The following is a 12613-nucleotide window of genomic DNA, read 5'->3' as shown; positions in this document are numbered from 1 at the left end:
GTTATGAATTAGATTTTCCTTCACCATACTGAGAGTGGTTCGGGGCTTTCTTCCGAACATTAATTCGAAAGGAGACACTCCAGTGGACTCTTGTGGTACACTTCTTATAATATACATCAGAAGATCAATATCTCTATCCCACTGTTCCGAAGTTTCCTGCATGTACTTCCGAAGAAGGTTTTTAATAGTTTGGTGAACTCTTTCCAGAGCACCGTTACTTTGGGGATGATAAGCAGAAGCATATATGTTATGAATATTTAATTCTCTCATAGCTTGTTGAAAAAGCTTACTAGTGAAGTTTGTGCCTCTATCACATTGCAATGTCTTTGGAAATCCATAGGTTGTGAAAATTTTGACAAGTTGACCAACTATAGTTTTTGCATTTATATTTTTTATTGGCACTGCTATGGGATATCTCGTTGTTGGGCAAAGAACAGTAAGTAAATACTCATTACCTTACTTAGTCCTAGGCATTGGGCCAACACAGTCTATGATAATCCTCTCAAAGGGAAACTTTGGTACGGATATGGGCTGAAGAGGGGCTGGTGGAAGTCTCTCATTGGGTTTGCCAGTAGTCTGGCAATGATGACATGCTTTAATAATTTGTTGAATGTCCTTCTTCATCCCAGGCCAGAAGAAGTCTTCAGCTAAGGTAGAGTAAGTCTTGTTGACCCCAAAGTGGTTCACATGAGAGTGGGCTAATTCAAGAAGAGCTGGAACTAGAGAGAGTGGTAGAACCAGTTGATGACAGTCAAACCATGTTGTGGTTGCTGGTGATTTGGAGGACCTAAAATGTCGAAAAAGCAAATCATTATCAAGATAAAAGTAAGGAGTTTTGGGATGATCATCTGGCTCTGCAACTTTCTTCCAAAGATCCTTAAGAACAGGATCTTTATTTTGCAAGTCCTTGAAATTTGATTTGGTCATATTTATAAGGTCTAATGTCTTCTCTACTCTATTTCCACTATCTATAACAATTGGTTTAATTGATGTCATTTGAATAACAGCATTATTTAATTTATTTGATTCATTTTCTATAAGAATATCAGGATCAGATACTACTGGATTAACAATGGCCCCTGCAAGATCATTACCAATTAAAAGCTGGATAGATGAACAAGGCAAAGGATCTCGTGAAACTGCAATTAAAACATTACCTTGATAGTAAGGACACTGTAAATTCACCTCTGCCAAAGGCATGGATTTGGTGGTACTGAGGTCCGAAACAGTAACATACTCATGTCTCAGTTTGAAGTCCTGTGAAGGCAGAGCTACCACACTTTGGGAGGATCCTGTATCTCTTAAGCAAGTAACTGGAATACCATTCACGGTGCCTTTACAAGTAAAAGGTTTGAAGACGTCCCCATCAAGTTCTTGAGCAGCAACATGAAAAGTTTTCTTATTATCCTTCCTATTAGGGTTCGGAGAATTCTTTCCAACATCAGACTTCTTGCACGAAGGATTAGGACAGTTCTCTATGTGATGCCCTTCCTGCTTACAGTAGGAACAATATGCTGTGGATGATTGAGAAAAAGTAGACTTATTAAATGGTTTAAATGTTTTATGAATCGAGTAGTAATCATCAGCTAAACTGGCTGCTTTCAACAAGTTGGTTTCTCCCTTTTCCAGAATGAAAGTAGCAATGTTACCTGGCAATTTCCTAATGAACTCTTCCATTAGAATAAGATTTTTTAAGGATTCAAAATCTGAAACACCTGTCTTTTGCAACCATTTTGTAAATTGCCTAACTTTGTCACTGCAAAATTCAACAAAAGTTTGTGAAGGCATTTTGTAAAAGTGCCGGAACTGTTGCCGATAACCTTCAGCTGTGATGGCATAAGCATCTAAAACTGCCTTTTTAATCACATCATACTCCTTTACTTCAACCATCTGAGAGATTACATATGCTGCCTTACCTTTGAACTGATTTCTGACAACCATTACCCATTGCTCCTGAGGCCACTTCAAGGTTTTAGCAGTGTCTTCGAACGTTGTAAAGAATACCTCTGGGTCCTTTTCATCAAAATCAGGAAGCAGCTTTTTAGCTTTGAGTATGTCGAACTTACTGGGTATCTCTCCATCAGTTTTCAGCTTAATCTGTATATTTGCCGACTTCTGTTCTTTTTGTATCTCTAGTTCAGCCAATTTACACTTGTGTTCATACTCTAATGCTAATAGTTGCTGTTGCTTTTGAAGTTCTAGTGCAGCCATTTTCTGTTCTTTCTGCAATTGTAATTGAAGACGCAACTGTTCTATTTTCGGATCTATTCCAGGGGTGGCATATGCTCCAGTAAGGGAGCGCAACTCATCGATGTCCTCATCATCATCCTTAAAGATTCCCTCATCTATGAAGAATTGCAGGATTTTATCAATAATGACAACTTTCACATATTTTGGATCGACCTCAAGATCACATCTCTGGGCTACAGACAATAATTCCTGTTTCTTGGCATAACGTAAAGTCAAAATTTCTCCTTTTATATCGTTCATAAACTTCTCCAAATTAAACGACATTCTGAAGGATTACCAAAAGTAATGTTAGAGAGATTATATCAATGCTTTGTATTCACACTAGGTTATGCCATTAATTTAAATAATTCACACATTTGACACCAAAAATAAGCTAAATGTCAGTCAAAAATAATGAAGTTTACAACAATTTCTCAAGACAATTTTAAAGAGACCGCAAATAAAATACAGTCTGAAAATGGATTAACTAAAATTGGATGGCCAACATAAAGGCCGAGATCAATTAGTGATCGAAGGTCTCACGATAGCACACAAACATGATATCTAGATTAGCACAATATGCATGTAAGAAGTGTTCATGGCAGAAGAGAACCTTGATTTTGGCTCGTAAAATAAGGCGGGAGAAGAAGGCTAAGCATAGCACAGAACCCAACCAATTAATATTTGATTACTAGTATATCCTTTATTTTACAGATACCGATTTTGAGTGAGAGAACCATTCAGCGTACGTGTGATATGAAATGCTGGATTGGATTGGCAAGAAAACAACAAAAAAAAAATACATCAATAAAAATACAAATCACTTTCATGAACAATGCTCTTGAGTTTCTTTATACTTTAATAGTCACAAACAAAAAGACTAGATTAACCCAGGACAGGCCCCCACTTATGACGGGCTTGAGTGAAACTTACCTGGTGGCTAGGTTTGGGGATGTTACTGGTCTGTTATCACTCAAGTTATCCCTCATAAATTTAAAATATCACCACCAACAAAAATATTATTCTTTTTGTCTGCTTCACTTGTTGTTTTAACCACTTTTAATTACCTCTTTTAATTACCTCTCCAATCCAGCAGGAACTTAATTAAACACTAAAGACAATCCGTAATTTAATACTTAAATAAATAAACTTAAATTCCAATATAATTACTTTCACACGTAATATCACAAAACACAAAAACAATTATAGTAAACAAAAGAAAGAGATGTTTTCAACACTGCACTAAATAGTTCTCTCCAGAAACACACAAATTACAAGTGCAAAGAAGGCTAAGGAATGCAAATATCTGTATGACTAAGTTAAGGAAAAGAAACCAAGGATAATGTAGAATAGTTAACATAACTGATAATAGATGGCGTTGAACATAAACATCCGATAATATCATATTTACACTAATAATTTTTACATTTTTTTTAATAATTATGACGTTCCGTCATAATATATATATATATTACATATATATATATATTTATATTATATATATATATATATATATATATATATATATATATATATATATATATATGTATGTATGTATATATATACATAATATTCATATGTGTATATATATATGAATATATATATATGCAAATATATATATATATAAGAAGAGTAAGTTATTACTCTAACAGAAATGCATGTTAATAAAAACTTTCTATTAAGAGAAATTGCTTTTGAATGTTAATTCTTATGAAGAATTAGTTACTGAAATCATGCAGTTTGATATCCTTTAATTTTTTTCCTGAAGTAAAGGATAGAAAAGTAAATTTTCGGCAAAAAGAACTCCCCCACCAAGCCATCCTTACTCCTACGCCCATGTAATTGTAAAGTCCATGAAGCTGTGGATGTAGTACACACCATAATAACAATTCCTCGAACCTGTAGATCCAGCACACTGTACACAACAAGATACAAATTCCACGAAGTTATAGGTACTGTACATAGAATTATACTAAGTTCCATGAAGCTTTAGTTGCTGAACATAACATAATACTAAATCCTATAAACAAGTGTATGCCGTACACAACACAATAACAAAGTTATTTGGTAAGTGTTTCAGCTAAGTCAATTACAGTCAGGTTTACCATCGAACTCACAAATCTTGGACGCATTATCACTGACGAGTAAAGTATGATACCTCATTAAAACTTGATTTTGAACATTTTTGATTCATGTAGAACATCGAAATCCGAGGAAGTAATCTAGGTAGAAAATTCATTTTATCCGTATTTAAATTTTGTTTTATTAAGTTTAAAATGCTATCATATTACGAAGCAAGTTTGGTTTAAAAGGGATGTATTTCAAAGATGCAGAACAGTTTCGTGTGAGCAGGAGTCACTGGTATTGTAATTGTGGTAGTAAGAATAAAATATAGGGGAGAAAAGACAGTAAGGTATTGTGAAACACCTCTACAAGTAAAGCGAATAGTGATATAACCTATCACCATCATCTATCATGTCTATTGCATGGAGTTTGGTATTTTTTTTTTTTTACATATTTTGGATATACTGTACAGTATATAGCCTACTTAATAGACAATTTAATGTTGCTTCACATAGATTCGGTTGCATGAATTTCTCATTTCCATATCTTTGTGAACAACTCGTTATTACAATATACATCTATGCCTACTTATTAAGATGGCACATTCATAGCCGTAAAAAGAAAAAAAAAATTAGTTAACAAACACCATCATTAGAAAATTTATATTAAATGGTTTATTAATGCAAGACTTCTGATGGAATTTCAATTCGATATAAAATAAATTTAATTGTTTTTCTTTGAATAAGTACAATAAGTACATAAGTATATGTACAATAGGGGTCTGGAAGGAGTCCTGACAATAAGGACAAAACGTGCCGTCCCAAAACTCAGACCATGGTACCGTCAATACAGATTCCTGAGAGAGAGCCACTTGTCTGAAGTCTAAAAGTGGCCTTTATTTTTCGTAAGACTATATGGGGATACACACTGCGTTGTATATAGCAAGGTTCGTAAATTGGCTCTATTCAGTACAGAATGTTATGGCCGGTTTAACCTGTTACTTTGGGTGGTTAACTGAGAATCGATAATGATGCATGACGGGTTCAAGAGGGCTTTGTGCTCTAAGTAATGGTGAAACTATGTCACATATTAAGAAGGATATCATCGTTCTTCCTTCATAATTTAGATGACAATGAGATGATGGTTATGTTTTTAAGAAGAAGGGGCTCTGGTCAATCTTGTCAATCAAGAAAATAATCTAGATCACATTCTGACAGGAATAATTGCACGTTTGTAAGCGAGGGAGGCTCTATACTTATAAAACAATGGTTATTTAAAGGATCATTGGAGACCGTAGCGGTCGCAATTATTTCCCGTAAAGAATCGTTATCAGATGCTATAAAAAATAGTATGTAAACTAAAGGATAGTATAGTCCATAAATCGACCGTTAAAGCACGCTAGAATGATCTCTGTACATTATATTACAGATAAAATTTCTCGTTTAGACAAGACAGCTCGTGATACCTGAGTGTCTAATTGCACTTCTACATACTTTGGAATTTAGAGCAACTACACGCCTCTCTCTCCACTTCTTGAACTATCTCATTCTCTCTAAGACGTGATTATTCCTTAACTGTGGGCGCAAAATCTTCGATCCATTTTTTCTGCCCAACTTGTGTGTCAGGTAATACGTCCATATGTTAAATATTATGCACAGTAATCGAGGCTGTGTGTTTGTGAGCGATCGTGGTTGTAAGAATACCTATCTGGGCTGTGTTTTGGTGACCGAGTGTTTGGTCGCTAAGGAGAGCAGCTGTAAGGTTAAACATAAGCAGGAATACAATCAGCGTTACTATGAGTATAAAGAATTCCCTAATAGGCCGGAATTTACTTGGACCCTACTGTACACCTAACTAACAATCTTTTATCTTCTGAAATGAGGACGTTTAAACATTAATTTTCAGGTATACTGCTTCATGTTCTGTGGAATGTTGAGGGTCATGGGGTGTTGAGGGGAGACAATACAAACTCCATGGAATTTCAAGAATGATGTTTGTAGAGAGGGCGTTCGTTGTTCAGACAGTTATTTCCTTGCCACCAATCAATGTTACCTAGGGCAACTAAAGTATCTTTGCTGCAAAACATAGTCTGTTAAGAATTCAAGCTGTATACCATTCATTCTCTTGGCTAAAGTCACTCCTCGTTAATCATTTAAAATTCTTTTTTTTTTTTTTTTTTTTTTTTTTGTCCTAAGATAATTCTTTAATCTTTTACTTAAACATTTTCCCTTATACTCATAACATATCTTTTGCTAATGTTTATTATTATTATTATTATTATTATTATTATTATTATTATTATTATTATTATTATTTCAAAGACAGGGTTTCAGTTAAGAGGAAACTAATCTCGCCGAATTTTATTTACACACTAATTATTTTGTTTATTGTATCTACTCTTAAGACTTTTATATACAAAATGTAAGGGGAGGACAGCAGCCCCAACCCCCTTACTATAATTACAATATTATGTAAAAACTTGTTCTTGATGAAATTACAATATGAAAAAATGAAAGTTGAATCTTCCCACTTCTCACGAACTTTGCTTAAGAGGGTCAAGTAATGACGAACACTCTATGGAGTAAACTATAAGTAATCGATGTAAAAGCAATTATAGCTAATGGACGAGAGAGAGAGAGAGAGAGAGAGAGAGAGAGAGAGAGAGAGAGAGAATTTGGCCATATAACACATTTCACTTGAAAAAATATGTTAAAAACGATAGCTTGGAACTGTGTTTGTCATTATCACGTCATCAATCATAGAGTAATAGGTATCACATATTAAACATGACACAACATGTTGCTGCCTATATTACCTTAACAAGGCCATGTGTTGGACACAGTAAATTATTCAGGTAGTCACATGGGTAATATAGTCTTGATTAATGCGTCAAGTAAATTGATTTTATTCTATAGTATGAAGAAAAGTTTTGAAAATTAGGACGCAATATCTCCTAAATAGCCATAACAATATGATATTACGTAATTGTTACTTTAGCAGTGTTGTGACCACCATTAAAAGTAATACCAAATAGTCTACATTTATATCATCTTGTGCAAACATAAAAAGGTAGAATTGTGTTTATAATTGATCACTCCTGATTATAGTACAAAGACTTAAGAACAAAAAACAAATCAAATATGCAATTGATGAATGTCACACTTGACTCATGTCTACGCCATGTAAATAATTACGGTGATGTACTTTCTGCTGGATCATACTAGAAAACCTATGGATAACTACATCAACGTTAGTGTCTTAGTGAAGATGAGAAGACAAAACAATTCAACTATATGTTAAATAACCTTTTTTTTTTTTTTTTTTGCATTTTTACTATATTCATTATGAACATATGCATGATAGATTAGAGAAATTTTTAGGCTCTATGACAGACAATGTACAAACATTTTAGTTGATATAGAATTTAGTGCCATTTTCAACAGCAGCTGTGTGAATATGACAGTTATCTTGCTATGAACTCTTTGCTTCTTGGTCTCTAATAATTTTTGATATTCATTCTTTTGAAAAACTAAAATATTATTTCGGGAATGATAAAAGGTTCAAATCTGGACATGATCGTTTGAGAATTGCTGTAAATCAAATATATATATATATATATATATATATATATATATATATATATATATATATATATATGTGTGTGTGTGTGTGTGTGTGTGTGTGTATTCATTTATATATATATATATATATATATATATATATATATATATATATATATATATATATATGTGTGTGTGTGTATTCATTTATATATATATATATATATATATATATATATATATATTTATATATTATATATATAGTATATATATACATACATATGCATATTATTTGCATAAAGTCTCAAATGAGACTTCTATATATATACATATATATATATATATATATATATATATATATATATATATATATATATATATTATTACTATCCAAGCTACAACCCTAGTTGGAAAAGCAAGATGCTATAAGCCCAGGGGCTCCAACAGGGAAAATAGCCCAGTGAGGAAAGGAAATAAGGAAATAAATAAATGAAGAGAACAAATTGACAATAAATCATTCTAAAATAAACAACGTCAAAACAGACATGTCATATAATAAACTATCAACAACATCAAAAACAAATATGTCATAAATAAACTATAAAAAGACTATGTCCGCCTGGTCAACAAAAAAGCATTTGCTCCAACTTTGAACTTTTGAAGTTCTACTGATTCAACCACCCGATTAGGAAGATCATTCCACAACTTGGTCACAGCTGGAATAAAACTTCTAGAGTACTGCGTAGTATTGAGCCTCGTGATGGAGAAGGCCTGGCTATTAGAATTAACTGCCTGCCTAGTATTACGAACAGGATAGAATTGTCCAGGGAGATCTGAATGTAAAGGATGGTCAGAGTTGTGAAAAATCTTATGCAACATACATAATGAACTAATTGAACGACGGTGCCAGAGATTAATATCTAGATCAGGAATAAGAAATTTAATAGACCGTAAGTTTCTGTCCAACAAATTAAGATGAGAATCAGCAGCTGAAGACCAGACAGGAGAACAATACTCAAAACAAGGTAGAATGAAAGAATTAAAACACTTCTTCAAAATAGATTGATCACCGAAAATCTTGAAAGACTTTCTCAATAAGCCTATTTTTTGTGAAATTGAAGAAGACACAGACCTTATATGTTTCTCAAAAGTAAATTTACTGTCGAGAATCACACCTAAAATTTTGAAAGAGTCATACATATTTAAAGAAACATTATCAATACTGAGATCCGGGTGTTGAGGAACCACCGTCCTTGACCTACTTACAATCATACTTTGAGTTTTGTTAGGATTCAACTTCATACCCCATAATTTGCACCATGCACTAATTCTAGCTAAATCTCTATTAAGGGATTCACCAACCCTAGATCTACATTCAGGGGATGGAATTGATGCAAAGAGAGTAGCATCATCTGCATATGCAACAAGCTTGTTTTCTAGGCCAAACCACATGTCATGTGTATATAGTATGAAAAGTAATGGGCCAAGAACACTACCCTGTGGAACACCGGATATCACATTCCTATAATCACTATGGTGCCCATCAACAACAACTCTTTGAGATCTATTACTTAAAAAATCAGTAATAATGCTAAGAAACGACCCACCCACTCCCAACTGTTTCAGTTTGAAAACAAGGGCCTCATGATTAACACGGTCAAAGGCAGCACTAAAATCAAGGCCAATCATACGAACTTCCCGACCACAATCAAGGGATTTCTGTACAGCATTGGAGATTGTAAGAAGGGCATCACATGCTCCAAGGCCTTTACGAAAACCAAATTGCAAACTAGGGAGTAGATGATTACCTTCACCAAACCTATTAAGACGTTTTGCCAGAAGACGTTCAAAAACTTTAGATAATATGGGAGTTATGGAAATTGGGCGGTAATCAGTGGGACTTGAGCTACCACAAACACATTTACATAGAGGAGTAACATTACCAATTCTCCAACTAGTGCTAAAAACTCCTCTTCTTGTTAACTTGCGCAAAATAACAGATAACTTTGGAGCTAAGAAATCTGCTGTCTTTATAAAAAACAAAGGAAAAATACCATTTGGGTCTACACCTCCATAAGCATCAAGGTCCATCAACAGAGCTTTAATCTCACGAGATCGAAAAGCTAAACTAGTTAGTTTAGCCTCAGGAAAACAGGAATGAGGAAGTTCAAGTTTTTCATTACTCTGTTTACTGTCAAAAACATCAGCCAAAAGGGTTGCCTTTTCCTTTGGACAGTGAGTGACTGAGCCATCTGGTTTAAGTAAAGGAGGAACTGTTGCATCTACACCAAAGAGTGCAGATTTAAGGGTAGACCACCATTTATGTTCCTGAGTTGTACCAGAAAGTGTTTCTTTTATGGTTAAATTGTACTCCTTTTCAGTTGAGGCATAAACTCTCTGAGCAAAAGCTCGAAGCTGAGTATAGTTGTTCCAGGTCAAATCTGATCTGTTACCCTTCCAAAGTTGATAGGCCTCCTGCTTCTCCAAAAAAGCACGTCTACAATCATCATTGAACCACGGTTTGTCCTTCACTCGGTACCTTAGCACACGAGAAGGGATACGCCTATCAATTATGTTGACTAGATTCTCATTCAAAGGGACAACAGGATCTACACTATTATATAGTTGTGACCAATTCAAGCACAAAAGATCATGTAAAATCCCATTCCAGTCTGCTTGGGATTTCATATAAATTTTACAAGAATATGATATATCAGGGACAGGCTGCTCAGTCTTCACTAATAATGAAATCAAGGCATGATCAGATGTCCCGACTGGAGAACCAACCTTACCAGTTATAACGCCAGGGGAGTCAGTGTATACAAGGTCCAAGCAATTACCAGACCTGTGAGTAGCTTCATTTATGATTTGCTCACAGCCTGATTCTGAGGCAAAGTCTAAAGCTCTTAAGCCATGGCGATCGGTAGGAGAGATAGAACTTAACCACTCCCTATGGTGAGCATTAAAATCACCAACAAAGACAAAAGAAGCCTTTCTATCATCTTCTTGTATCTTAGCCATAATGGTAAGAAGACAATCAAAGATAGAATCATCCATGTCTGGATTCCGGTAGATCGAACATAAATAAAAGTTGTTATGCCTGCCACAAACTTTTATTACCTGAATCTCATGACATCCACATTGATAGCAGGACTTATGAGAAGCAGGGTACTCTGTCCTAATATACACCACCATTCCCCTGGCCCTAGGGATGGCATCACGTTTCAACATTATTGGCTTCTTAAAACCAGTTATAAGGAGCTCAGATGAGTGCCTCATATTAAAAACCAAAGTTTCTGAGCACGAAAGAATATCATACTGTCTGGACGCAACTGTAAGGTCTTGGATATTTGCATGAAGACCACGAATATTGCAATACAGAAGACGACATTGACGAAATCTAGGACGTACTGGTCCCGGATTTCGCTCAATGTCTCCAGACCGCATAAGAATTAATAGAAATAAAAAAGAGACATCATACTTAAAAACTAGATTAACAAGAATTATAACAAAAACAATACGTACAGAATTATAAACAAAGGGATTGATGATACCCATAGACTATAGTAAAAAGTCGGAAAAACTGGTCAACATGGAGGAGCCGATACACCATGCAAGGCTAAATACCCTCCAGGAGAGCCACTTCAACTGAAGGGAGGACAGTAAGGATGGTTTTGAGAAGAAAAAGAATCAGAAAAAGGAAAAGACAACCTCTTGATAAACCACCAGGCATCCATGGCCCTTCTATTAAGCCTGCCCAACACACCATTTCAAAAAAACAAGAGGAAGAAAAAAAAATAAGATATAATAGTGTGCCTGAGTATGTATGTATGTATATATATATATATATATATATATACATATATATATATATATATATATTCATATATATATATATACATATATATATATATATATATATATATATATATATATATATATATATATATATATATATATATATATATATATATATAATATATATAGATAATATATATATATATATAATATATATTATATATATATATATATATATATATACAAAAGGAAAATCCAGGAATCAGCCATCATAAATCAATCAAACACAATAAACCTATCTGGGGGCCAATGGAAAGCTGACACAGTGGACAATACTCTTCTCAACCCTATCATTAAGAAGATAATCCACGGAGACCGACCACCAGACCTGCATCAGAGGTCAAGACTTCCTCCAAGGGGCTCAACAATAAGAACACGCACCTGGATGTAATTAAATTTGGCTAATCCTTCCAGCAATTATAACAACTATAGAACAATTGAACACACCCTTTTGCTTTCATATATAAACCGTCACTCTCCACTGTAATTCTCACTTGTACTTTACATCCTGAAGAGGGTCGATGTTTATTGACCGAAATATAGTGTGATTTATTCATATTTCCTGTGTTTCTTTTATGGGCCTTTTTGAAAAAACATGTTAAACTGTTCGATTACAGTTATAAATAAGACGTATATATATATAGTTATATTTATATATATATGCATATATAAATACAGTATATATATACATATATATATATATATATATATATATATATATATATATATATATACATATACATATACAGTATATATGCTTAAATTTGTCTCCCCGGTATCTTGAAACCGGTTTCAAGGTCCCCAACCCCAACCCCCTGTTTTTAAGTTACCACCTCAACAGAATAGAAAATCATTTATATGACATCGCAAATATATATCATGCATTTATTGCTGGCTACGCA

General features: G+C 33.9%; 2 protein-coding genes across 3 annotated transcripts in view; one reads left to right on the top strand and one right to left on the bottom strand.

Annotated features, from left to right (window-relative positions):
• LOC137655762 (uncharacterized) overlaps positions 1-3616 on the bottom strand; it is a 5898-nt gene extending 2282 nt beyond the window's left edge. Inside the window, exons 1-3 of one of the 2 annotated variants that reach the window (XM_068389872.1) lie at positions 2922-3616; positions 1917-2515; positions 1-1514 (exon numbers count right to left, since the gene is read on the bottom strand). The exon at positions 1-1514 is cut by the window's left edge and continues 2282 nt beyond it. In XM_068389872.1, the coding sequence (XP_068245973.1) occupies positions 457-1514; positions 1917-2514 (1656 nt within the window). In that variant the 5' untranslated portion in view covers position 2515; positions 2922-3616 and the 3' untranslated portion in view covers positions 1-456. The remainder of the gene's footprint in view (positions 1515-1916; positions 2516-2921) is intronic. The other variant, XM_068389873.1, reaches the window with a different exon arrangement.
• LOC137655058 (annexin-B12-like) overlaps positions 1-12613 on the top strand; it is a 112695-nt gene that overhangs the window by 24343 nt on the left and 75739 nt on the right. The window lies entirely within an intron of this gene.

This window comes from Palaemon carinicauda, chromosome 16 (assembly GCF_036898095.1).
Source record: "Palaemon carinicauda isolate YSFRI2023 chromosome 16, ASM3689809v2, whole genome shotgun sequence".
In the NCBI taxonomy this organism is placed as follows: Eukaryota; Metazoa; Arthropoda; class Malacostraca; order Decapoda; family Palaemonidae; genus Palaemon; species Palaemon carinicauda.
Note: the sequence above shows the minus strand (reverse complement) of the source record. Positions and strands in the feature narration are given on the sequence as shown.